Source organism: Micromesistius poutassou, assembly GCF_964030765.1.
Source record: "Micromesistius poutassou genome assembly, chromosome: 5".
Taxonomy (NCBI): Eukaryota; Metazoa; Chordata; class Actinopteri; order Gadiformes; family Gadidae; genus Micromesistius; species Micromesistius poutassou.
In genome coordinates this window covers 20,679,619-20,706,684 of record NC_140275.1, presented here as the reverse complement: position 1 = coordinate 20,706,684, position 27,066 = coordinate 20,679,619, and the positions used below count along the sequence as shown (strand labels likewise).

The 27,066-nt window shown below is 52.7% G+C and overlaps 1 protein-coding gene across 15 annotated transcripts in view; it reads right to left on the bottom strand.

The window, feature by feature from the left end:
• ncor2 (nuclear receptor corepressor 2) overlaps nucleotides 1–27,066 on the bottom strand; it is a 111,993-nt gene that overhangs the window by 9,628 nt on the left and 75,299 nt on the right. For 3 of the 15 annotated variants that reach the window (XM_084468390.1, XM_084468383.1, XM_084468393.1), the window contains exons 18-40: nucleotides 24,174–24,316; nucleotides 23,915–24,053; nucleotides 22,232–22,679; nucleotides 19,305–19,425; nucleotides 18,074–18,443; nucleotides 16,689–16,736; nucleotides 15,930–16,082; nucleotides 15,383–15,519; nucleotides 15,032–15,131; nucleotides 14,537–14,650; nucleotides 14,221–14,327; nucleotides 12,318–12,462; nucleotides 11,498–11,641; nucleotides 11,260–11,352; nucleotides 9,896–10,113; nucleotides 5,569–5,929; nucleotides 4,940–5,236; nucleotides 4,426–4,683; nucleotides 4,131–4,286; nucleotides 3,758–4,024; nucleotides 3,378–3,564; nucleotides 2,774–3,258; nucleotides 652–791 (exon numbers count right to left, since the gene is read on the bottom strand). In XM_084468390.1, the coding sequence (XP_084324516.1) occupies nucleotides 652–791; nucleotides 2,774–3,258; nucleotides 3,378–3,564; nucleotides 3,758–4,024; nucleotides 4,131–4,286; nucleotides 4,426–4,683; nucleotides 4,940–5,236; nucleotides 5,569–5,929; nucleotides 9,896–10,113; nucleotides 11,260–11,352; nucleotides 11,498–11,641; nucleotides 12,318–12,462; nucleotides 14,221–14,327; nucleotides 14,537–14,650; nucleotides 15,032–15,131; nucleotides 15,383–15,519; nucleotides 15,930–16,082; nucleotides 16,689–16,736; nucleotides 18,074–18,443; nucleotides 19,305–19,425; nucleotides 22,232–22,679; nucleotides 23,915–24,053; nucleotides 24,174–24,316 (4,631 nt within the window). The remainder of the gene's footprint in view (nucleotides 1–651; nucleotides 792–2,773; nucleotides 3,259–3,377; nucleotides 3,565–3,757; nucleotides 4,025–4,130; nucleotides 4,287–4,425; nucleotides 4,684–4,939; nucleotides 5,237–5,568; nucleotides 5,930–9,895; nucleotides 10,114–11,259; nucleotides 11,353–11,497; nucleotides 11,642–12,317; nucleotides 12,463–14,220; nucleotides 14,328–14,536; nucleotides 14,651–15,031; nucleotides 15,132–15,382; nucleotides 15,520–15,929; nucleotides 16,083–16,688; nucleotides 16,737–18,073; nucleotides 18,444–19,304; nucleotides 19,426–22,231; nucleotides 22,680–23,914; nucleotides 24,054–24,173; nucleotides 24,317–27,066) is intronic. The other 12 variants (XM_084468391.1, XM_084468387.1, XM_084468385.1 and 9 more) reach the window with 9 other exon arrangements.

Sequence of the window (27,066 nt, the reverse complement as noted above, 5' to 3'; positions counted from 1 at the left end):
TCTTCAGGGAGAGGCTTTCAACAGAGTGGAGGCCAGACTGATGGGCAGAGAGAACCAGAACGAGGCTGAAGTCTGATGGCCGACCAGGTAAAATCTGGGTGAACGCAGCTTTTCACTTCACAATTTGTTTCGACCAATCATGTCGCTAGAGGCGGGGATCTGTGAGCACGTAATTGGATAACACAAACTCTGCCGGCGGTGAAAATAGTGCCTGTAGAGGTTTCAAATCAACACCGTGGAGACCCGTGGAGATCTCTTCGTAAGGTAACCACTAGAAGTTCTGCTATAACAGGACTGCTGGAGCACAGATTGTACCGTTGAGAACGGCAACAACAACAAGATGTCTGGCACCAAATACACCGCAGGGCTCACATATAGCACTGTCCCAAAGACCGCCCCTCCGCCCCCACACCCCTCTTACACACTTATTGCATGTTGTACATCCTTGAACTTAAAAATAGTACATAGCATTGTTTAGCATCTTATCCTAGATGCAAAATAGCATCTTATCCTAGCTATCTTTGTTGTATACAGGGACTGGGTTAACCTAGCGATTGATTGGTTCTACGACCATCCTTACTGTACGGACAGCGATATATTGTTTCTTCTGCTCGTCTGCTAATAAAGGGGGAAGGGGGGGGCGGGTCTTACGCTGATGTGCTGGGCCAGGGTGACCACCCTCTGGCTGCCCTTCACGAGGGGGGAGGGGGGCTGCTGTCCGGGGGACATCCGGTCCTCCGCCTGGGGCTGGTACATGCCATGCTGCTCCATAGAGCCCATCTTCTGTGGAGCTGGGTGGTCAAACCAGCGCCACCACCACCACACACACACACACACACACACACACACACAGACACACACAGAGAAAATGACATCAAAACCAGCACAAAAGAAGCACAGTTAGTTTCAATGAGCCTGGGGGGAAAAGGAAAAGAAAAAGAAAAAAAAAGGAGCACAAGAACTGTGTGACCTGCAGACGGGGACGTGCATTATTCAGAGGCACTTCAGACGTTTCGCGAGGCAGCTGCGCCTAAAAGCTAGTTGGCCGGAAAGGTTATCCTCCCCAAAAACGCTCCGTTTGACAGGCGATGAGGAGCTAGCTCAGGCCTGGGACGACTTCTCTACGGCAGCGCTACGCTCCGGGGATGAGCCTCGATTTCACGGTCGGTACACCGAACAGGGAACGGCACGGACGCGACTCGCGCGGCCCGGCGGCGAGGGCCCTGTCCGGACTGATCCGGCTATCACTACCACGTGTCCCCAGGCTGGGAGCAGCACGTCACGAAACTGGTCTGTTTCGACCACAGAACCAGGTTCTACGCCAGAGACGGCGGAAGAAGACAGAGCGTCGCATTGATGCACGAAATGGAGCTAGGTGTCTTTGCTTATATGGGACCTTTAATATCCTCTTTAATCAAACTGGATCTCCGGTGGGCAATAAAGAGCTCCTTATCTTACACGTTTCCCATGAATCCCAGCATGTGTAAATGTCTCCTTAGAAAAGTAGCGCCAGAGGACCAGTATGTCCCCGGTTAAATAAAGGGGTATTAAAGGTAATAAAGTAGATTCTGGTTCCATTTCAACACAAGCCTTTCCCAATGACTGCATATCTGTCTTCCTCTAGTGTCCCCCCCCCCCCCCCACTCCCCCCCAGTGCCGACTGGTCACTGACGACATGGCGACCGCCGGCTAGCGAGCTCTGGTTTCCTGTGTCTCTCTCACTGTCTCTTAATTAAAGAAGACAAAGGCCTGCCTACCTGGCACATGTACTCCAACAGTCAACGCATTACAATCACCATCACCATCACAACAGAAATGAAACCCATCAGTGATTGTGTGGCATTTGTGCATGTGAGCGTTGTTTTTTTTTTGCATGTGGAGAACACAACAAATAAAATCAGCATGAATTACAGTGAGGCACGATCAAACATGAGCATGCAAAAAAAAAAAACAGGTAGCGAAGCTGCAGCAAACCCCCCCTGGTTCTCATTGGCCTCGTCTTTCTTTCCCCCCCCCCCCCCGATTATGTGATCTGTCCCTGCTGCTGCGGGCGGGCGGGCGGGCGGGCCCCTGCCGCTCGTGGTGGGTGGGTGGGTGGCGGGGCCACTGATGACGCTTGTGCGTTTGCTATGTGGGGCATGAGCGCCCACTCGACTCACCGCCGTGATGTCTGTGACACGTGACGACCGCCACTCTAAAGCGCACCTCTGAGTCATCGGGGGGGGGGGCTGTGTGTGTGTGTGTGTGTGTGTGTGTGTGTGTGTGTGTGTGTGTGTGTGTGCTGTGTTGTTGGCCGGGGCGGAAGTGAGGGAGCGCCCATATAAGGGGACATGTGAAGGGATTACAGGTCTCTGGGGCTGTCAGCGGGAGGAGGTGGGTGAATGGGGCCACGTGTTAAGCTGAAGTCTCAATCTTTCCCTCCCTGAGGTGATAAATAATAAGACCTACTCAGCCCGTTCAAGTGGAAGGGCTGTGTTACATCAGCACGTTATGAAAACTAGCTTGTTATGTACTTTAATGTCTTTTCACTTGCAGTCTCTTTAGAGGGCCATGAATGATGATCTACTTTAGGTAATAAATAGGACCAAAGCGTAACGGTAATAGCGTTGAAAAAAATTAACAAAACAACAACAACAACAACCAAAATAGATTCAAAAAGGTAAATGAATTGGGCTGATTTGATAATGCCAACCACCACAGCGTGCAAGAGGCCACAGACGGACGGGGAGGGGGTCTGGGGGGTGAGCAGACCCTGGGATCCAGAGAGTCTTACCCTCGGAGGCACTGCTGGTCCCTGGCATCCCCGTTTCACAAGATATTTGCCGCATGATAATTGCGTTTATGAAGTTGGCCGCGGTCATGGTGGTCTTACCGAGTGATCGGAGCTCTTGTTCCTGCATGGACACCGCTTTGTTTTGAGTCTTTTCCCTACTAGATGTACCGCTTTCCCCCCGGGCCCCAGGGGGGTGGTCCGACTGGGGGGAGATCAGGTGCTGGGGGGGGCGGCCGGAGCCGGGCGGGTAGGACCCGGGGTACACCACACCGGGGCTAGAGCCGGAGAGCTTGGGGTCCGCTTTGCCCGAGGGCCCCATCTGCTCCTGCATGTGCTTGGGGAGGCCGCCCCTACTCTTGCAGCCGTCTCGGCCGAGCTCCTTGGTGGGGTCCCCCACCCCGGGGGGGTAGGCCTCGGGGGGCAGGCCCGTCCGCTGGAGGTGGCCCGGGTAGCCTGGGTAGCGGGACGACCCCGACGGCATGGACCTGTGGACCCCGGTGGAGACACAGTGAGACTCTTGCGCTCGCCGTCCTCGTGAGGATCGCGCACCTTCAAGACGCTGCAAAGAGCTCCATGAGACCGGGGCCAGACCGAGTCGTCGTACCTTAGCACGGAGGAGCCGCCGTGCTCGCTGAGGGCCATGGCCTTGCCCCCCGTGTTGTGCAGGACGCTGGGCCTCTGCTGCACACTGTCCTGGGTGCGGGGGGACACGGGGGAGTGCTGGTGGCCGTAGGGGTGCGGGGCGGCCCTCACGCTGCCAGAGCTGCTGCCCCCGGAGCTGTGCTCTGTACCTGGACGGGGGGGGGGGGGGGGGGGGGGGGGGACCACAACACCTGCTCCGTGAGGATGAACACTGAGGACAGGCACACAGTCTGGAACGTGGACACCGTGGTTGTCAAAGGACGTCCGGGGTAGGGTGGGGGACAGGGAGGACGGGTTACGGGGAGATTCAGGAGAGCTTACCGGTGACGAAGTGCGACGTACCTGGTCTCCAGATGGGCGCGTGCTCCACGTTGCCATGCGAACCACCTTTCTCCCGGTCTCGGTCCCGGTCTCTGTCTCGGTCCCTCTCGCGGTCCCGGTCCCGCTCGCGCTCCCTCTCGCGTTCCCGCTCGCGGTCCCTCTCGCGGTCCCGCTCCCGCTCCCTCTCGCGGTCCCGCTCCCGGTCTCTCTCCCGCTCGCGCTCCCGGTCGCGGTCGCGCTCCGGCGCCGGCGGCGTGCCCTGCATCTTGTTCATGTGCGAGGAACCCACTGTGCCGAAACAAAACCTCAACGTCAAACAGCGTCCCACCAGCTTTAGAAGAAAGGCAGGCGGGGGGGGTGCCGGGGTGAGTGTGAGTGTGAGCGTGCGCCGTACCGGGGGAGATGGGGGAGGTGGTGTACTGCCTGCCCGGGAAGCCAGCAGCGCCGCCTGGAATGTAGGTGATGCGGTCCATGGTGGAGCCCGGTGGGGCCCCTGCGGAGGGGGGGACCAGGACAGGTAAGTGTGGCACCTGGGACAGATCGATGATTCCTGGGTAGGGAAGCAGAGGGGCAGAGCACGGTCAAGACCGGAGCCTGGAACGAGCGTGCAGTTAACGTTAACCCAGTGTGCAGGGTTAACGTGTGCGCGTGTGTGTGCGCACGTGTGTGTGTGTGCGCGTGTCTCTCACCGCGGGGGGCGGTGGAGTACTGCAGAGGCAGCGCCTGGTCCCGGGGCGAGAGGCCCCTCAGCAGGTCTGTGCGCTGGGCGGCCATGGCGGCGGCGGCGGGCCACTGGTGCATCTGCTGGGAGGTGATGTAGTCGTTGAGCAGCGTCTGGCGGTTCTCCAGGGCCGTGGTGTCCGGGTAGCTCCGGATCAGGTAGGGGTAGGAGTGGGAGTGGGGGTAGGCCGGGTTGGGGGCCAGGTGGCGGGGCAGGTAGTAGGCGGCTGTGGGGACGGGGGAACCGGGTGGAAAGGGTTAACCGTCGTATTGTTACACGTCATATTGCATTTTTATTTTAGTTCAGATTTGTTCGACATAAGTACACAACCAATGCACCACTTTTTCATAGTATTCACGCAGTTACACGACACTGGAACATAACTCAGAGGGTTGAAACCTGAGACGATGCGCTAGAACTTTCCCTGAGGAACAATGCATGTAAATGACCCCAGGGGGGGTCCGGGGAGAGCGGGGACGTACCCGGGTCGATGGGGATGCCGCGGGGGAGCGTGGCGGGGTCGAAGGCCAGCGGGATCTGACCGCGGTACATGTCCGCAGCACCCAGTCCCTGCAGCAGACGCTCATAGTTGGCCAGCGACACCTGTTGTTGCTGCTGCTGCTGCTGCTGCTGCTGTTGTTGCTGCTGCTGCTGCTGCTGCTGTTGCTGCTGTTGCTGCTGCTGTTGCTCCGCCATGCTCGGCAGTGGGGACTTAGTGGCATTCATCTCCCTGGGGGTGGGCGTGGCCTTGCGCTCCTGAGGCGGGTTCTTACTGGAGCCTGGGGAGGGAAGGGAAAGGAAAGGGCCAATAGGAAGAGAGGTTAAAGACACATTCAGAGGACACTTTGATCATCCCGAAGAGAATCGTCGCCGAACAAGAAGGAGAAATAGAATAAAAACATAAAAACAAATAGGAAGGAATAAACACATGGAATCAAATTATTTGCAAACAAACATTTTAATTAAATATAAGATAAATGATTTAAACTAAAACTAAGTTCAAGAGCTGGTTACTGCACACTTAATTGTATTAGTAATCGCACACTGAGTAAGTCATGTTTCGCCTGGAACGACGTGAAACCCAAACCTTGTCCCGCGGCGTTCAACACACCTTCATGCTGCCGCTGGCCGGCCTCCCGGGACAGAGGGGACCCCCGGTGGGAGGGGCCCGGGTACGGGGCCCTGAGTGAGCCCTTGTCGTCGTAGCCGCCGGGGCTGTGGTGGCTCTTGCCGCCCTGCTCGGGCCCCAGCGTGAGGGGCGAGGAGCGGGCCATGGAGCCGGCCGTGCTGACCACGGCGCTGGGCCGGCCCTTGGGGCCCTCCTCGTAGCGGGGCCGCTCGGCGCGCATGTCCATGTGGGCGGGCACGCCGTGGGGCGGCGCGCTGTGGTAGGAGCGCGGCGAGCTGGCGATGATGGAGCGGACGTCGTGACGCTTGCCCTGGCTGGACGGCTCCTGCTTCATGGGGGTGCCCTGAGGGGAACGCGGCTCAGTGTTAGTGTTTCCGCGGCGCTACACCCTTCTCTTATCGGGGGCCGCCGCCGCCGCCGGAAGGACTAGGGAGGAGTTAGGACGCTGGTTCCGTTTGATCAGTACTTGTGTGGGATCCGTGTGGAATAGCAATTTGTATATAATGTGTCGGACATAAGGGCTGCACGACTTCTCGTGTGAGCGTCAAGTCAAGTCAAGTCACTTTTATTTATATAGCACATTTAAATACAACAGAAGACGCAGAAGTTAATAGTCCACAGTGTCCGTAGAAGGACTGGAATGTACAGTATGATGCGCATACTCAAACCTCCATGGCCCACAGGGTTAACCAGCAAAACACATAGCCAAGTTTAAACCTCGATAGGCCAGCTGCTTACAACGTACAGTACAGTAGCCTACGCTAGTGATACACACCGACACGCCGGAGAGAACTGTGACGGTCTCGGCAGAGAGGGCTCGAGTGAGGCTGGTGAAATGCCGGGTGCCCAAGAAGTCGATCCACAGGGAAGGCAGGTTAGCGCAGGTAAAAGCCACGACAATATTAAAAAGATAAAATAAAAGATCTAAAGATAAAAGATAAAATCGAGTCTAACAAACTTCTCTGGAAGCGTCTGACAACACGGAAGCGGCTGCCAGCGTGCGCCTGCGTACTCCGGTTGATGACCATCAACCATTCGTCATTGCGATGTGCGCATGCACAACAGAGTTCCGCAAATCGACTGAAACACGTTATGCTGCAACTTTTTGGCTGCTTGATACAAAAGGAAAACTTGCACAGTTCTCGTTATCCATACCGACCCCAGCGCAGGGTCTTTTAAACAAGGATCTACAGGGCCAGCATTTCCCTCGCATTTGCAAGTAAAAAAAGAAAGCACTGCGAATGCAAAACAATGAGACATTTATTTGCTTAAATGTCCCACAATACAATACAGGTGGCTTTAAAAGCTATCTGCATAGTGCGCTTGGGGATGACTCAATGGGACATGAATACATGGAATGTTCTCGCCTCCTCACATGAGTGAGCCGACACAGGTACGCCTAAACAAACCGACTCAGGTACCCCTAAACAAACCGACTCAGGTACGCCTAAACAAACCGACTCAGGTACCCCTAAACAAACCGACTCAGGTACCCCTAAACAAACCGACTCAGGTACCCCTAAACAAACCGACTCAGGTACCCCTAAACAAACCGACTCAGGTACCCCTAAACAAACCGACTCAGGTACCCCTAAACAAACCGACTCAGTCCCCCCCAAACCGACTCAACCAACTCAGGCCCCTCCAAACCGACTCAGTCCCCCCCAAACCGACTCAAACCAACTCAGGCCCCCCCAAACCGACTCAAACCAACTCAGGCCCCTCCAAACCGACTCAGTCCCCCCCAAACCGACTCAAACCAACTCAGGCCCCCCCAAACCGACTCAAACCAACTCAGGCCCCCCCACACCGACTCAGTCCCCCCCACACCGACCCAAACCCACTCAGGCCACCGGACCCTCCCCAAACCGACCCAGGTACACCCAAACCGACCCAGGTACACCCAAACCGACTCAGGTACACCCAAACCGACCCAGGTACACCCAAACCGACCCAGGTACACCCAAACCGACTCAGGTACACCCAAACCGACCCAGGTACACCCAAACCGACTCAGGTACCCCCCAACAAAAACATTAGCTTAGCCGCATAAGCATTGTTGCCACAGGGGAGGGCAATTATCACCTTGAGAATAAGGAAAGAATATAGCGATGTTTGTAATATATGCAGCTCAATGAGGGCTCATTCTTGGTGACTTATGCGTGGTTTAAATAGTTGAAAATAATCAATTGGCTTATCAGGATTTCCCAAAGCTGGCTATAGGCCAGGCGCAGTGCCTCTGCTAAAAGACTATCATCAAATCTACTTTTCACAATATGACAATGTGGGTGTTTGTTCATGTCAGCATCTGGATCAATTTGAAAGAAGATATAGGCTACAATTAGCCTACATACTAAAATATAGACTAATGTTATATACTGTAATTAAAATAATACATCTATGAACTCCAACAGTGGGGGGTCTCTGTGGAAAATGAGAGCTGTGTTCTGTCACAATATTTACATTTAAGCATGATGCTATGAAAAACGTCCTCCATAAAGAGGCTGTAGAAGAGTTTGATTAAGAATTTTAAATACACTCGTACTGATAGATAATTTATTGTCCCCTTGGGAATTTTTTTCTCAGTGAATAGAGACACATGACCGCTAACCACGACAACAACATACAAAAAAAAATAAAAATAAATACAACCACTGACAGACCACAAAATCATATTTGCCACGTAGTACAAGGACACATCTAAGGACATTATACTTTAGACAGACATGACATCAACACACAATCCCCTGGCTACAGTTCGCAAAGTGCATAGGGGCCAGTATTGCACATGCCATCAGAATAAATAAATACAATGGGTACAAATGTCATGTAAGACAGTATTGTGTTCCCCGGTCAGACCCGCTGAGCAGGGGAAGTGCAATGCATGTTCAAAACATGTCCGTATTGCTGCTTGCAGCTTTCTCGAGAAGTGCTCATCAAATAACTTCCCACTCAACGCCTCACTACCTCGGGTCCTCAGCAATACAGCTGCCAGTGCAGTGCCTGTTCGGAACAGGCAGACTGTTGCAGCTTTCTCTCGAAAACCGCTCATCCAAACAACTTTCGACTCAACACTGTACTTCCTTGGGTTCTGAGCAATAATAAACCTGCCGAGTCTGAAGCCCATCGAGTTAACGGTGGTTTAGAAAACTTGACACATACATTCCTCTCATTAGTTAGAGTAATATAACAGAAGTACACCAGCATCCAAGCTCAGTGATCCAGTGCACTGCAGACCACGAGCCACGGCTTGTGTAGGCCCGTTGCTGGTTAAAAACCTGCAGTCTTTCTGCAGAGCCCTGAAGCCCCGCTCCCATGACGCAAAGAGCGCCGCTGGTTGCTGGTTGAGGTCGACGTTCATGAATTGTGAACATGTCGTGTGTCCGAGTAGGTCGACCCGGCACTTCCCGAGCTATACACGAGCCGCGTGTGAGGAAGATCAGAAGAGCGGTTCAGGAGATATGTGAGGATACACACACACTGATTCCTTGCTTTAAAAGCAGCTGTGAGAGATGTGTGTAGGCAAGAACAAATGCTGCCATTTGATTGAGCAGAACAGTGAATGTACTACGGAGTACTGATGGAGAGAATCATTTCACACAAGTGCGAGTGGAATGTCGATATCCGCTGCGGAAACTGTTTGCGTTTGACTTTTTTTGTATCTTCTTTAATGGTTTTAAGAAAGAATTACCAAACTTTAGGCCAAGTTTCATTTCTGATATTATGTTTCCTTCTAGATTTTCTTCAATGTGCTAGACATCGAAAAGAGAATGATTGGATAGTGCCACTACCAATACATAAAGGTCATCAAACTAACATTTATTGAACGCAAAACACAACAGCTAATTGCTTATAGCTAATTGGTTCAAACCATCAGACATGAATAAAACGGTTTGTTTATATTGTAAAGCTCACTCCATTGAGACTTTTAATTTGGGGACATTAAAAATGATTCTGATTAAGTTAAGTTAAGTTAAGTTACCCTTTATTGTCCCTTTTTGGGGGAAATTCTTTCTCTGCTTTTGACCCATCTGGGAGCCGGTGAACACCCGGAGCAGTGGGCAGCCACAGTGCAGCGCCCGGGGAGCAGTTGGGGGTTTCAGGTGCCTTGCTCAAGGGCACCTCATCCGTGGATGAGGACGTAGGAGAGTGTTGCACAACCACTCCCCCCATCCATATTTTTGCCTACCGGTCGGGATTCGAACCGGCCACCCTCCGGTTACCGGTCCAACTCTTTAACCAGTAGGCCACGGATGCCCCCATTATGATAATAATAAGTAGCGGGGGCCGTCTCCAGCCCCGGGCTCACCTGGGTGATGATGCCCTCTTTGGGGGCGTGCCTCATCTCCTCCCGGGGGATGAGGTGGATGGAGCGGCCCGGCTCCTTCACCGTGGGCACCATGGGGTCGCGGCCCTTCAGGTGGTCCGCCATGGAGGGGGGCCCGCGGGGCGGGGAGGGCTCCCTCTTCACGTGCTTGGCCTCCCGCCGCATGTAGGCGTCCTGGGGCTCCAGGTGGCGCGGTATGCCTGCGCCGAGGAGCGGATGGCGTTATACAACGGCAGCCGTTACCCCGTCGCCGTCCACCCAGAGAGAGAGCCCCCCGGGAGCAGCCGAGGGCGGAGGGGAGGCGGAGGAGCTGCAGGTCTAAGCCTAGCGAGGGGCTCCGTGGCCTCCAGATGGTGCAAGCTTATACCCAGCGATAAAATCGGAGCGCACCAGACTCCTGTTAATCACATTTAGTGCCGACATGAATATCAGCTGGGTGCGTACGCCAGCAGACAAAGCATTTGGCCGGGGAGGATATTTCTGTAGGCTGCACTTTAAATATGAGAGGAAAGATGGGCTGGTCATTTTGTTGTTATTGTCAGTGAAATTACTGTAATATATTTTTTTATGTCTGGCATACTTTATAGACGGATGGATCAATGCAGTAGACCTCCATATGGTTACAGAATAGATGAGTCATGAAGCCACTGGCTGAGTTGGTCACTATTAAGTACTATGGCTGCAACTTACAATTATTTATATAGTTGATTAATCCGACAATTATCTTTCTGATTATTGAATTAATAAATAATAACAAATGCCCTCACAAAGAGTCTAAAGTGATGCAATCAGTCTTAAATGTGCTTTCTTGTACATCAAAGAAAATCTTAACAATTCCTTTTAACCTTTTATTATTTGAACTGAAGTGCAATTAGTTCCAGTTCAGTCCAAATATATAATCATATCGTATTATATATTAATTGTATTGTTGAATCAACAAAGCCCTACTTAATACTAAAGGCTTTTTCTGAAAAGTAACTTCCAGGGAGCTTTGTGTTGAAAAGGACGCACTACATCTGAACTGCCATTTCTTAACCCTTACTGCCCTATTAACAAATGCAATTTCATCATGGTGGACATCATGATGAACATCAGGTTCAAAGCAACAATTGTCCATTCAGTGGGGCAAAGGTCAACAAATTCAAAATACAGATAGATAGATAGATAGATAGATAGATAGACAGATAGAAATACAGACAAATTCTGCGAGCCTACAAAGAAAACACTATGGGCATGGGTATTATTGGAGATCTTTTCAAAACTAAAACAATGCCATTGTTTAACCAGCAGCGGATTGGCCGCTGGAGGTGAGGAATAGGGACCGGGGGGCACAGTGGGGGCCCTACCTTGGGAGATGGAGCCCCGGATGTGGTGGGCATCTTTGAAGGAGGGGTGGTGTGGGCTGTCCCTCTCGTGAGGCATGGCTCGACCAATCAGACCTGGGACGAGGGGGTGGGCAGAGTGAACAGAGAAAGGAGTTCAGCCATATTGGAATTGGGGAAAAATCAGGAAGAAGGATTGTTGACTGCAGGGACAGGGAAAGGGAAATGCACTGAATCTAGGAGCTCCAGTGTTGTCTCATACCCTCACAGTTAGCGGCAGAGAGCGTGTCCCTCATAGGGAGGCCCCTGGATATCCCACCTTCCATGACGTCGTAGGAGCGCTTCATAGCCAGGAGGTCCCCAGCCTGCCCGGGGCCGCGGCCGTCTTCTTTGGGGTTCTGTGAGCCTGGGGGTCCAGATGAAAGCTCGTGAGAATAATGACGTTAACTCGGTTTACACAGCACCTTTCATACATGTGTGTTAAGAGCAATTTAACCCAGCGCAACGAGCAGAAGCAGATGGGACAGGCGTTATAGTGGTATAGGGCTTTAGTGGAACAGTACTTTAGTGGAACCGATTTTTCTAAAAATAATAAAATGAGGAAGTGAAGACTAGTGACAATTGTGTGGTTGCTTGAATCATTTTTTAGCACATACAAATAATAATGATGTTTAATGCACTAGATAAAGAACTTAAGATAAAGATGACAAAAGAGACACGTTAAAAAGTATTACTATAAAATTGCAACGTTATGACGAGGTGGTCTGGAATACAGCTATTGTAAAAATTAATGTTAAGAAGCATTAAGAAGCATAATGTTTAATGCAATTAATTGGCAACTACAAGTAAAGATCTGACGTGGAAAAAGGAGAACTAAGGGTGAACCATCGAGGCGTGCACAGCGGTGGGTATCCAAGGAAACCAGTTCAGCGTTGACTCAGAGCTACGTCAGAGCGGCGCTGCCATCAGAGCGTTAATAAACACCCAGAAGACAGAACCAGAGTCAGCACCGCCCGCCCCAATAAGCCTGCAGCCGTAAATCCTGCGGGGGCCCCGGGGGGGGGGGGGGGGGGACCACTCACGGTCGTATGTCAGAATGTGTGCGCCGACGCCCTCGTAGACCACGTGGCCCTTGGAGAGGCCCTCTCCGCGCTCGGCCCTGCCAGGGCCCTCCTCCGTGATCAGCCGGGTGATGGTCCCCTTGTACAGCACGTCGGCGGGGGTGCCCTGTGGGGGGGGGGGGACGGGGGGGCGGAGGGTGAGAAACGACCACGCAGAACCCCGCTTAAACGTCGGGAAGAAGCGGCTGACCGCTTACAAACCAACGAGGGCCCCTGGACTCCTGTCGTGCAGTAGGGGCCGACATGGTTCGGGGGACCGTACGTAGCCACCTATCCATTTCAGTCCCTACTGCGTGACTAGCCCTGTCTCTCTTGGTAGTTAGCGTGTGTAAGCCTGCCAACTGGCTCCACCAGAGAGCGTAGGCCCCGGTCCAGGATGGAGGCGGGGGGGGGGGGGGGGACGGGGACGGGACGGGACACTCCTCGACGCATATCACATTTCCTGCTCGCTGCTCACCGCTCTCTCTCAGAGGTGGACGTCAGTGAAGGTCAGGGGCCAAGCAACGAGAAGCTCTGTGTGTGTGTGTGTGTGTGTGTGTGTGTGTGTGTGTGTGTGTGTGTGTGTGTGTGTGTGTGTGTGTGTGTGTGTGTGTGTGTGTGTGTGTGTGTGTGTGCGTGTGTGCGTGTGTGTGTTTAAGACGGCTTGGATTCAGACCCGGTAAGTAGGGCTATGCTGATCCAAGCCAGGGGTCAAATAGTCTGTATTGGTTTTCCAAACCAAATTAAAAGTTGAAAAGCGGTCCGTTAATATGAAGCCAACAACACGTCCTCAACATTGAGCCTGGGTTCAAGAATCAGGGACTCGGCCTGATCGATCCGGGGTTGGGATTATCACAGGGTCAGGATCACGTGTTACGGTCATACGGCCATACGTGTGTTCTGCAGCGGTCGAGGGTAGGGGCCGTTTCCTATAGCCCTGACCAAGGTGTTCTCAGCTACTCTCCAGGAAACACAAGACCTTATCATCGATCGACCGCTGATTCAATCCACCCAGGAAGCCGGCTGCACAAACAACACGCGCCGCGCTGCCTCGCCCGCAGCTCTGCTTACATATACGTCCTCTCCCACCTTTAACTCACTTCTCTTCTCCCCCCCCCCCCCCCCCCCCCACACACACACACACCCACACCTCGACATGCCAGTTGGCCGCGGTCTTAAAGCGGGCCGTATCAGTGACCCAGCTAAGCCTGTCTGCAGAGTAAACAGATAAACAGAAGAGGAGGGAACAGACACAGTACGGTGTGTACCTGTTGCCAGGGCGACCGCTGCATGTAAGAGCGGCGGTTATGTCACACCGCTGGGGGGGGAGGCCCGAGCGCTTTTGGCTGGCCTCCCTCTCTGTTTTCCAGCCCTACAACGCCGCGGCCACCCGGCTCATCTGAAGAGACAAATCACCCCGCTGCCGGTGACACTTTTAAAAGGGGGACGCTCAGATTCCCACACAGGGACGGGAAGCGTGACGGTGAAACCGTGACCTTATTTAATATATTCCGCTGAACGCCGCCGCATTCAAGAGTAGCACACAGATATAGACTCAAATGGGGACATTCACTTTCTCTTATGCACGTTGCACAACGTCCTCAGTGACAGAACGTGGGTGGTTGGGGTTTTGGTTAACATATATAAATATGGATGGATGTACGTGCGTGCGTACACGTGTGTGTGTGTGTGTGTGTGGCAGAAGGATAGGGTTATCTGTTGTGTGTCCCAGGGTTAGGGTTATCCTGTGTGTCCCAGGGTTAGGGTTAACCTGTGTGTCACCGGGTTAGGGTTAACCTGTGTGTCCCAGGGTTAGGGTTAACCTGTGTGTCACCGGGTTAGGGTTATCCCGAGCTGTATGGGGGGTGTCTGTGCCGCGTGGTACCTGGGTGATGGAGCCCCCGCGGTACGAGATGGGGGAGTCCTGGTACACTCTGGTCCCTGGGATGCCCTTGGTGATGCTTCCACCCTGCACGGCCTGCATGGAGCCTGCTAGAGCCAACCACAGAGCGGGTGTCAGTTCAAGAATACAATCTTGGGGGAAAAAAAAAAACACGGAGAAAACGAATGGGATGGGATGCAGCTTATTTCCTCTCTGCATGCAGTGCCACACACTGCACCAGGCTGCACAGGCGACAGCTCATGTGGATGTGTAAGTGTGCGTCTTGCAGTGGGGGGGTCTGCAGAGGAGCGGGACTGACCGTGGCCGGCCCCAGCCGTGTCGTGAGGAGAGCCCTGGGTGGACAGGTTCTCGGCCTGGGAGGACGAGCAGCGGGGGGACAGCTGCTCCTGCTTGACCACGGGGTAGGGTCCGGCTGGTGGGTGGGGCGGGGGGGGGGGGCGGGAGGGACACAAGAGGTTTAAGGACAAAAGAGACGTTATTGGTCCCGTCTCTGAGGGGGGCGGGGCTGGAGCTGCACAGGAAATGTCTAACTTTTTTTAACTGGAGACACGTGGTTTGGGTATTCATGTTTGAGGCTTGGAGTAAGAAGAGGGAGAGGTAAGCTTACGACCCAATATCACCCACATTACGAGACGGCGACAGAGCGGGGGACAGCGGTGCTAACATGTTCTTGCAGGGTTTTGTTGGAGTGTCGGGCGATACATGTAGTGCAAGGCAGTGCTAGAAGTAGAGGGCAACTCACCAGCAAACCAAGGCTGGGAGTGCTTCAGCCACTCCAGACACTTGGACTCACCCACTTTCCTCTGATCCATCCAAGACAAACCCATTGGAGTGGGGGCCATCTTCCCGTGGTCCAACCCATGGGCCGGGCTATGCATCTGGACAGGGGTGCCCTGGGAGGGAGGGAGGGAGGAAGGGAGGGGCAACGGAGGAGGTCAACAGGGGCTTCCTGTTTGGCAACAGAGCGAGTTTGATGTGCTGATGCAGCAGGACCTTTGCTATAGCGTCACTATGACTTCATCGTTAACACGATTAGAACACGCCTTCATCTGAATGACGCGTGAACTGACCCATGAACACCAATAAACATATAAACATAGCTACCGTGCGCGCGTGCGTGCGTCTCGATTGTGCGCGCGCGTACCTGGGTGATAGAGCCCCCTGGCTTGGTGGAGGAGATGAGGGGAGGCGGCTCGGGCATGTGGAGGGGCCGGACGGCCGCCAGGCGACTGCTGTCCTGCTGCAGGGCGGGGGGCGCCGGATGACCCGCCTGCTGGAACGCTGAGCGACGGCAGAGAGGACCAGTCACAGGTCAGAGAGGCACGCGTCTTTGAATACCTTTTTTTTTTTTTTTTTTTATTGGTTTATTTGGATGGGACAATGCACATTAATGGACATATAAAAACATGTAAATGTGCCGGATTGTAGCAGCTAATGCTAGTTTCCATCCGGAGTCCCAAAACATAAAAACAGTACACAGTGTCAGAACAACAACAACAACATAGTATTATAAAAAACGTAATGCAGACAACAACACACAACTTTAACGAAATAAAACATTGACATTTTGACAACACTTCCATTGACAGGGGGACCAAATGAGTTTAATGCCATTCATTCATTCATTTGAAAAACAGTCAGGCAGTCTCTCTCTCGCGTCCGTCTATCTTTTTTTTTTGCCGGGGACTCACAGTTGTAGTGGAGCAGGTGCTGGTCGTGGCTGATCTTGGCCATGTCCCGTGGGGACATGGGGTACGCGGAGAGGACGGGACGACCCATGGAGGACGCCCTGGGCTCCTCAAGCTTTTTGCCCTCGCCATGCGGGGAGTATGACCGGGACTTGTCTGAAAAGAGCGTCGAGGAAACACAACACAAACGCATTCCCACACACACGTTCCAGACGTCCCCCCCCCACCCGACCCGCGCACACACACACACACACACACACACACAAGCGCACACACACACACACACACACACACACACACAGACACAGTCAGAACCAAAGCAGAGTTAAGACAGCCACACATGAAGCCGTTTCATGTTTGCTACAGCCTCATCAACCTCCTCCTCATCACCCTCCTCATCATCAATGAGCAAGAATCACCAGCAAGCAGCATTGCATTCACGCTGCACAAAACCAAGGGTGACATCACCAGTGATGTTCAGAAGGCCATCTCTCTCTTTCACGCGCACACAGACACACACGCACACACACGCACACACACACACACACACACACACACACACGCACGCACACACACACACACACCCCAACCAACATCTAACGATCAGTGCAGGCTAACCACAGTAAAGAAAAGTCATTCAAAATCCCAGATGAGGACGTATGGTGGATCTGTTGTGTGGTGGTTTGGAGAAGCATGTGGGTGGAGTATGGAGGAGGGGGGGGGGGGGGGAGGTGGGGGAGGGAGGTTTGGGGGAGAACCTACGCAATCCATCAAGCAGAGTCTGTAACCACCTCTCGTTGCCTTCCAGCTCTGCAGAGACACACAGACACACCGCAGCTAATCACATCGCCCACCAGAACCAAGGCTCATCTTCAACCACACGCTTGACATTTGAATTTGCACATGTATGATCGGCCAAACGGGGCTCCTGCTTTAGCGCTCGTTCTGCTTTAGCTTTCTGTTCAACGCTGGTCATCAGCCACCGGGGGGGAGGTTAGAAAGACAAGGCGGGAACAGTGGATGTTTTCAGTCTCACTGCGCTGAAACAAACCAAAACGTTCTTCCACTGCTCTCTCTCAATCTCGTCGATTTGGTCCACATAATCTATCCTTATAGGATATATCTATCCATAATTGACTCAATATATTTCATGTGTGTTTTAAGTTAACCAACGCCTGTGTATGAGCAGTAGCTTACACGTACAAAAGCCCAAGCTCAAAAATGGTCTTTTAAACACTTGAAAACAGTGGAAGCCTATGACAGCTGGGGAAAGAGTGTCTGTCTGCACTTAAGAGATAAGAGATACTTGTGAAAAGGAGAAAAAAACGTTGTCGCTTTTAGCAGCTTCAACAGTGAAGTTTCAAACATGTCGCCATCCCATCCTTGTCCTTTAACGCTATTTCACTTTTCCTACCATCGGGAATGTTTGAAGTATTAAAAAGAGAAGCAAAAAAAAAACGGTGAACACTACGTCTAAAAAGGTTGCAGCTAACTTGGGCTGCAGCCTCCCTCCGGGGTCAATAGCAATACCAGATCATTCATCAGTCCCTGCTCCACTAGTGTCCCAGAAACACTGAGCCCCCCTCCACACTAGGGACACCAGCTCAAGGTGAGGCAGCCTGGCCACGCACAACAAAGTGAAAGTAGATCAGCCTCTGCTGAAACCGCAGCAAAGAGTCCCGGCTCTCATCCTCAATCCACCTGGATTTTCCTTTGAAGAGTACCAGTCTGTCACTGTCCATTCCTAATGCAGCCATTATACATTTAAAGTATATATATACATATATATATATATATATGAAACAACCAGGGTTGATGTGTTGTGCTTATAGCACATATAACACAGGGCAAGAGGCTCTAAATGAGCGCAGCGGCACCAAGACTGTGTGAAGACTCAGAGAGTAGCGGGGACAAAGGGAGAGGGCTAGAGAGGAGGGGGAGGAGGGGGACAGAATCAGAATGAGCAATCGCTGCCTCCTGGAGAACACTGCTAATCTACTCCGCTCGCTAGGTGAGGAATAGGATTCAAGGTTTCCTTCTCTCTCTCTCTCGCTCCGCATCACAATTCCTAAAGAGCGAGGCTTACATCTGCTGGCGGGGGGGGAATGTTTTGTTCTGGTTTTTCGCTGTTCTTTTTGGTGCCCTACCGTCCTTGTTCCCAGAGGTGGGGCTTCGAGGCCGCATGCGGGGGCTGCTGCTACGGAGGGCCTCTGCCCGCTCCCGCTCCGCCTGCCCTGGGTAGGGCTGCTGCTGCTGCTGTTGTTGCTGCTGCTGCTGCTGCTGCTGCTGCTGCTGCTGCTGCTTGAGCTGCTGCCCGGGGACCAGGGGCTGCTGCTGCTGCTGCTGCTGCTGCTGCTTGGCCTCCAAGGACGACTCTCCGTGGGCCATGGTGATCTGCTGCTGGTAGAGAGCCAGGGCGTGGGGCGGCAGCATGGCCTTGGCCCCTCCCAGGCCCTGGCCACCGAGGACGGGCAGAGGAGCACCCCGCTGGGCCCCCTGACCCAGAGCCTCCGCCATCTAGGGAAGAGGAGGGGGTCAGGGGTGAATACGGAGCGGTACACTGGCCCACCTGTCCCATGGCCCTCCTTAACGGTTTGATTCACCGTACGCCTGCCATCTCATTCCTCAAGCACAAGTCAATGAATCTACAGCCGCCTCCACCATCTGGCCCTCGTGTCTCAGTTGTGCAAATAGGACTACACCGTTTCAACGGCCTCAGTGTTATTCCAGGAACGAGATTAGATACAATAGGCGGCCGGCGGTGTTTCTCTTGATGCTCGACTCGGTGATGAGCGAGATGGATGGAGGGAGAGGCTGTGTTTATGTGTCTGAGCCGCGTGAACTCTCTTCTCTTAGCAGAGATACTCCGGAGCCGTGGAAGATTTCCAAGGACCGAGGTGGAGAGCCCCTCGCAGCAACAGCGCCACGCAAGTTATTGACACTGAAATAATAAACATAGCCTTGCACGCAGACGAAACACATTAGGGTCCCTATTTTCATATTGTCAAATCTGGGTTATTCTAGATCCGTCAATATACACATATCAAATTTGTTGTTTGCTATAATCCAAAGTAGTCCAAGCGGGAAAACTGATTTTGGGAAAAGTAACATGTAACACATTGTTGTAACACAAGTGTAACAATGAAAATGTTTTGCAGATAAACGCGTATTAAAAGTAACATTTTGAAGGAGGGAGAGCGCTGAGAGTGCTATTCAGACAGAGTCTACCTGCGCTCTGTTTACAGAGTTAAAGTTCTGATAGTAAGTTAGTTAAATTGCCCTAATATTGGCATGGGGGAAAACAAATTGTCGATCAACACTTCAATAGGTTCCGATGGCAGATTGTTACAAGCCTACAACACAAATGAGAATACTCACAATATTCGGGATGGCAGCGGCCCTCTGCTTGAGCTGCTTGAGGTCCAAGGGCTTCTGCAGCGGGGAGGAGGTGACCCCGTCGTGGCTGTAGTTGAGCAGACTAGGCCGAGGAGAGGTGATCCTGGACATCACAAACAGAGAGAAGATGTATCAGTGGCCATGTCATAACAATAATGGCTTGCGTATAAAAAGGTATATGTTGCTTTATTCGTCAACTTTGATACATCAGTATCTTAGGCTTTGTTCACACTGCACGCCTTAATGCATAATTTGGATTAATTAAGATTTTTTAAATATAACAAAGACGTCGCACACAGCATGCAAGGACATCAACATCGTTTAGAAGTTGATGTGCTGTAGTGTTGACATGTTGTGGACCTTTTCACTTTGGTGGATGTTCTTTTTTCCCAGCTAATCATTTTTTCCATCTCATTACCAAAGCGATACAATTTGATGAAACAAACGTGATATTTTAAAAAAACGAACAGAGTCCAACTGCGTTACCACAGAGCTTCAATGTGGCCTTTGCGTTTCCCAAGACACGCAGCTTTCAGAGTGCAAGAGCACAAATAAGGTTAAAAAAAAAAGAGGAAAAAATGAAAAATTATTATTAGTCCTCATCCAACAGGACTATAATTATTTTTTTTTCCCCTGTCCCTCCACTGACTTCCTCCATTACAGCTGCTTCCCATGTTTGCATTCACCGAGCGACATTCAAATAGTGTTGAACGTCGATCCATTGTGCCTTTAAAGTCGCAGGGATTCAGATATTATTCAAAGAAAATATCATTTTATTATCTGTTGCTTTTGATTTTTTTTTACTCATACTCATCATTCATAGACATTTCTGAACCACACCCTTTTTAATAAGCTAGGAGTAGTTGTTTAATTTTGATATAATTTCGATATTGTTTTATATTTGCATGGCCCTTTACAGCCAATGTACACAAACAACACAAGGTGGAAGAGATCCTGATGTAGAATCAACAAACAGACCGGCCACCTACTCGGCTTGTAACTTAACTACTTGCAGCGTGCAAATCAGAGAAGCCACAGTACATAACCACAATCACTCATACCTACGAAGGAAGCACACACACTGACTGTGTGTTCACACCGCACTTCGCCCCGCGACACGTTTCAATGTTAAGTGAACGTAGAGACGCGTATCGGGCGAAACTTTTTGTCGCCGGGACCCGCGACAAGATTTGATTGACGGGGCGACAGTTTTCCCCAAGACGGGCGGGCGCGTTCACGTGGATTTTGTTGCGCGAATGAACGACAGATTTCGCAGAAGTTTAAATATTTCAACTTTTTCGCGGCATTCGCGTTGAAACAGCCAATCAGCGTTCACTCCCTGTGGGTAACGTGGGTGAAGTAACGTAAAACAGCCAATCAGCGTTCACTCCCTGGGTGACGTCACGTAACAGCCAATCAGTTCACTCCCTGGGTGAAGTAACGTAAAACAGCCAATCACCGTTCAACCGTTCAGTGAACCGCAGCTTGGAGGAGAAAGTGATTGTTGCCGTTTGCGACTCCCGGAGCTCTATATCTATATATAATATATAAATATCTATATCATATAATATATACGATATATATAATATCACGGCACAAAGCGGTGTGCGCCTCCGGATTATATTATTAACCCATAAACGACGGGCATTCCGATGTCTCTCCCTCTTCCACAACAGGTACAGACACACATCTCGGCCATGGTTGATGAGAATGAATTGGCATGAATGACCGTTGGCAGGCAAAAAAAAAATTTGCCCTGCGAATGCACACAAAAATGCACAGCGACAGATTATGATTTGTCGCGCGGCAACATCCGCCTATTCGTGCGAATAGGCGAAATGGGACAAAGTGCGGTGTGAACACACAGTTACACAAGCACACACCACAAACACTAGCAGACTAAAGTACATGAAACGGAAAGCATCTGCCTGAAAACAAATCCTTGAGGACCCCTCAAGTGCATCTTGCGTAGTTTGTTGAATGAATGGGTTCAGATATTATCTCCCTGTTACTCAACGTCTTCTAAGCCGGCAAAGAATCTTGCATTAATGAAACACAAAGAGAACCAAGGTTTCTGGTTACGTTTCCACACACACACACACACTCCCCTACAGGCTCATAAAGGAAGAGGCTCCCATTCAAAGGCTTAATAAGTGTTCCTCTCTGTGATTCACATGTCACTCTGACAGAAAAAAAAAAAAATTCTCCTCCCATGGCTGTTGCATGTTTGAGTCGTGAATTGTGAAAATAAAAGCTTTCCATTCATAGTAGCTCCGATTACACACACACACACACACACACACACACACACACACACACACACACACACACACACACACACACACACACACACACACACACACACACACACACACACACACACACACACACACACACACACACACACACAGTTTGCTTTGGCTCAGATAGCAACCTTTCCTTCAGCTCTGCCAGAACATGCAGTCTGCTGTCATGGAAAAAAAATTGAACAAATAGTGCACAAACACAGGACTAATCACAACCCCCCCCCACCGTGTGTGCTCTGACACACACTTCCAGCGTCTCCACAGGCTTACAGGAATATCCACACGCACACAGAGTGCTGATAAAGTGGCAGAGAGCAACTCATGCGCACACATGCACAAGTGCCTGGCCTCAGGCACCCCCCCCCCCCCCCCCCCCCCCCCCCACACTACCCGGTAGCTTAGCAACAGACATGGTTAAAGTCTGGCCGCAGCACACTTTGCAGGCACAACATGAGTGGGTAGCTAGCCACCCCCCGACCGCACTACTGATCGAACCGGGCGACGACTCCAGGTAGGGCCAACCAATTTTTTCCACGGCCAAAAAAACAACAACAAAAAAACAACCACTGAGTGAGTACCACGGGACACGACCGCGACCGCTACCTGTTCTTCTCGCCGTTGTCGTTCTCCTCCACCTCGTCGGCGCTGCAGGTGGCGCTGGAGTCACTGTCGCCGTGGGAACCCTGCTTCGCGCCGTGCTCCCTCTTGGAGGTCTTGGCTGAGCTCTTGGTCTCCTCCCCAGCGAGGGCCCTCTTGGAGTCTGTCGAGTCACTCGCCGCCGCTGCCGCCGCCGCCGCCGCCGTCGGCTGCTGCTCCTTGCTGGGCTCCCCGACCTCGGTCTTCACCTCCTGTTTGATGGTGGCCTTGTCTGGGTCCCCCGGGGCGGGGGGCTTCTCCTCGGCGGCCCCCTGGTCCGAGCCCGACGCGCCGTCCTTCTCCCCGTTGCTGCCGGAGGAGCCCTTGGCGCGGCCCTCCCCGTCCTTGGGCTTGCTGTCCTCCGAGGAGCGCGGGGACGGCAGGCTCTCCGTGTCCGAGCTGTTGTTGGCGCCCCCTGGAGGGAAGGAGGGGGAGGGAGAGAGAGAGAGAGAGAGAGAGAGAGGGAGAGAGGGACGGAGGGAGGGATGGAGGGAGGGAAAGAGAGGGGGATGGAGGGAGAGAGAGAGAGGGGGAGGGACGGAGGGATGGAGGGAGGGAAAGAGAGGGGGATGGAGGGAGAGAGAGGGAGGGAGGGAGGGAGAGAGAGGGAGAGAGGGAGGGAGGGAGGTAGCGAACAGATCCCATTAGGCCCGGCCCGAACATCATTTCAAGCAGCGGTAAGCATTAGGTTTTCCGAACAAATATTCTAATAGTCAGAGGAAAAACTGAGCACAAAATAGGAAAGTTAATTCATATTGCATGTCTTCCTCTGCCTTAATCTGGAGCCCGCAGAGAATCACCCCTGCTGCAACATCTCCCAATTATCAACAGTGCAATTTTAATGACGCAAAAAGCCCAACTACAGCATCATGGACTGCTGCGTTGACGCCATTGGCTTTCGGATCCACTCATTGGTCAGAGTCTGACTCGGTTACAACAGAACTTCAATGCAGCTAAAGTGTCCAAAGACACACAGCTTCCATAGTATGAGGGAAGGCCTACTTCCAATTATCACAAAGCAAATGGGTGGGTTGAACATTGGGCAAACTTTAGATGAAATTGTACAGGCGCAATTTTGGCAAATGGATCCCAATAAAAAAAAAAAAACATTGCTACCTGGTCTTTCTATCTATAGGGAAGCCTATTGCTCTCACATATTTACCCCTGGGATAACGCTCTGATATTGAGACAAAATTTGTGAGCGGCAGTTCACAAATATTCATAGGAATCTTTTCTCTAATGTTTGTATATACATAAAAATGCTCACCCACAAAATCAAATCATTTTGGATCCTGAATTGAGATTTGAATACCTACCTAAGAAGCATCTGAGTGTTTGAATATTCATGCTCAGCTCTGTGAGGAGCACAGCGGGAGGGAGGAGACTGCGCGTTGTTGTTTTTAAGGCCTAAATCGGGTTTCACCAGACAGACAATAACGCCAGAACTCCAACCCGATACGGCGTGCTGTGAGAGAGCGCACCCGGGGGGGCTGCATTGTGGCGGCTGAGACATTATACCAACGCGACCCACGGCCGAGGGGGTTCTTAGGGGTCTATTGTGCGGGCCGTGTTAGAACATGAGTCTCCCAGACACTGAACCATTCCAGAGCTGCACAAAACTGTTTTCAGACCTACTGAAACTCCCCCTACCTTCTCCGTCCTCGGCGGCCTCCTCCTCGTTGCCGCTGGCGCCCGAGACCTCCATCTCCTCCTCCTCGGCGGTGGAGGGGGCGCTGGCCTCCTCGCTCTGCGTGGCTTTGCCCTTGCGCCGGGCCTTACGCTCCTTCTCCTGGGTCAAAACCAACAGCCACTAAAACATCGCAGTCACGGCACTCCACGTTCACGTGGCGCTACAACGAAACACGCTCTCGCTCATGTGAAACCCTCCACGGCGGCCGCCGAACCTTACCGATTTCATTTTATGCTGCTGCAGAATCTCGTCCAGTTTCTGCCTCTTCTTGTAGTTGAAGTAGAAGTTCTTGCACTGGGACACTGTCTTGGATCCCACCATCTTGGCGATGGCGGACCAATTCCTACCATACTGGAGGAGGCCTGGAATTAAACAGACGGAGAGGGCGGGCGGGTTAGGACGAGCGGACTTGGACGCGTGTGACGCAGTTTCCATCGCGGCGCTTCCCCTCGGGCCGAGACGCTCGAGGGAAGGGCTCAAGGACGAACGCGGCGGACAGCTCAGCTTGCACAACGCCATGGAAAAAAAAAAAAAAGACACCGAAAACAACCGGCCATCTGGGGAGGGAGAGGGAGAGCGCTATCTAAATACATCAGCAACCATCACCATCTGTCTCTGAAACAGCTGTAGAGCGAAACTGGGAGCCCGGCCGCTTTGTTGACATCACGGTGGACACCCGAGTCCAACAAAGTCTCATTCTCACAGCGCAAGATGTGCTTTCCTGGGCTCAGAGAGAGCGAGCACAAGACGGAGAGATAGAGAGAGAGATAAGAGGGGTGGAGAAGAGGAGAAGGAGGGAACAAGCACTCAACCGTCATTCCAATTCATGCCCCGACTCTTCAATGCGCCTGACAACATATGTCACGACTTTGTGATGTGGACGTGACCCACTTCAGGAGGCCCCGGTCCTGCAGCCAGCCAACCGGATCACCTTGCCTTACACAAGACCGCAGGGGGGGGAGACGGATCAGCCTGTTCGACTGCACATCGACACCGCCGCGATCAAGCCAGACCACGGTCTTAAGAGTAAGAGTGAGGGAGGGAGAGCCCAGAGAGAGAGAGAGAGAGAGTGTGTAAGAGTGAGGGAGAACAAGAGAGAGAGAGAGCCCAGAGAGAGAGAGAGCCCAGGGAGAGAGAGTGTAAGAGTGAGGGAGAACAAGAGTGAGAGAACAAGAAGGAGAGAGAAAAAGAGAACGATACTGTGGCTGTTATCTGTAGGCAGAGCTCGGCGCCCCCCCTGGGCCAACCTTGGGACATGGACCAGAGGCCGCCAGTCAACCTGCTGCCTTTGAGGGGACAAACAAAAGCACCGCCGGTCGCAGCGCCCCGCCTGGCTTCTCCCGCCGTTGTCCTGGTAACAGTGGAACTCACAGTGGAACAGTGACAGAGTTCCCATTTGGAGACGTGGTGACAAATCAATCTCCAGCGGCTCGGGTGAACGCTCGTTCTCCCCGGGAGAACGCTCGCTCGTTCTCTCCGGGATAACGCTCACTCTCTGGAAGAACGCACTCTCGTTCTCTCCAGGAGAACGCACACTCCTTCTCTCTGGGAGAACGCACACTCCTTCTCTCTGGGAGAACGCACACTCCTTCTCTCTGGGAGAACGCTCGTTCTCTCCGGGAGAACGCTCACTCTCCGGGAGAACGCTCGTTCTCTCCGGGAGAACGCTCGCTTGTTCTCTCCGGGAGAACGCTCGCTTGTTCTCTCCGGGAGAACGCTCGTTCTCTCCGGGAGAACGCTCGTTCTCTCCGGGAGAACGCTCGCTTGCTCTCTCCGGGAGAACGCTCGCTTGCTCTCTCCGGGAGAACGCTCGTTCTCTCCGGGAGAACGCTTGCTTGCTCGCTCGCTCTCAGGGAGAACGCTCGCTTGCTCGCTCGCTCTCGGGGAGAACGCTCGCTCTCAGGGAGAACGCTCTCATGGAGAGCGCTCTCCGGGAGAACCCTGGAGATCCATCCCTGTCCCGAGATGGTTCAGTTTCTACGGTTATAAATCACAAACCCAGAATGCACTTCTGCAGCGTATAAACTCATCGTCCTAGCGACCGGTGCAGGGGTCAACTCTAGCCTGCTAATTCTGGTCCAGTTCATGACTGGGGAGGGGGGGGCGGGAGGGGGGGGAGGTAGGGCAAACCCCTCTGTTGAGAAGGAGGCCTCCCCCACAACAATGACATCCATCCAGAAACAAAAAGCAGAAGGGGGAGCGGGGAGGGGGGTGGGGGGGGGGGGGGGGGGGGGGGGGGGAGAGAGACCTCGTTGCTAATGCAGGGAGAGCCTCTGCTGAAGCGTCACGTCCAGGAGGTGTCAGTGCCAGCTAGCAGAGCGGGGAGCTAGCGTAGCACTGAGCTGGCGCGGCGTGGCAAACGGGGGTAATCTTCTGAAGTCTGAGCCGTCTGTTTCCTGGAGTCAAAAACGCCGCCTCGGTGTTAAAAAGTGGAAGCGGAATATTTCAACTGAAAAATTCATGGCTGCCAGAAGGAGAGGCGGCGCGGCACGGCTTGCAGAGGGGGAGAGAAAGTAAGAGAGAAATGAGAAAGAAAGAAGGAGAAGGAAGAAAAGACGTGACTCATTCTAAAGAATAGGGACACGTGATAGACACCTATTAACCTTTTACAGCCTTCTCCCTCGTGGGGAGGGGCAGATACTGTCTCACATGCTACAGCACGCACACGCACGCACGCACACACACACACACACACACACACACACCAACCTGTACATTCGCACCACAGGCATTAACTTCCAAAGCAACGAGCGAGGCAGACGTTTCACCGAGGGTCAAAGGTTGCTTCCTGCGGGTTGTGGCTATACGGTCCATTCAGGTCGCCGCAGATAACAAGAACGGCAGCTCCGACCTCTGAGCCCTAATCCTCCAATCACAGAGTTGAAGCTATCCCGGTGCAGCTGGTGTCCCCCCCCCCCCCCAAACACCCAATAGGAATCATATCACCCCCCCCCCCCTCCTCCACGGTGGCACTACATGCCTGTCGATGCAGATGTCCGCCTCAGCTCCCCTGAGGAGCAGCGCCCCCACCCACCCCGTCCCCCCCCCCCGCCCCTCTCTCACGCCGGGTCTGCTGGCTATCCTCTGGGGGCGGCGGCGGCGGCGGCGGCGG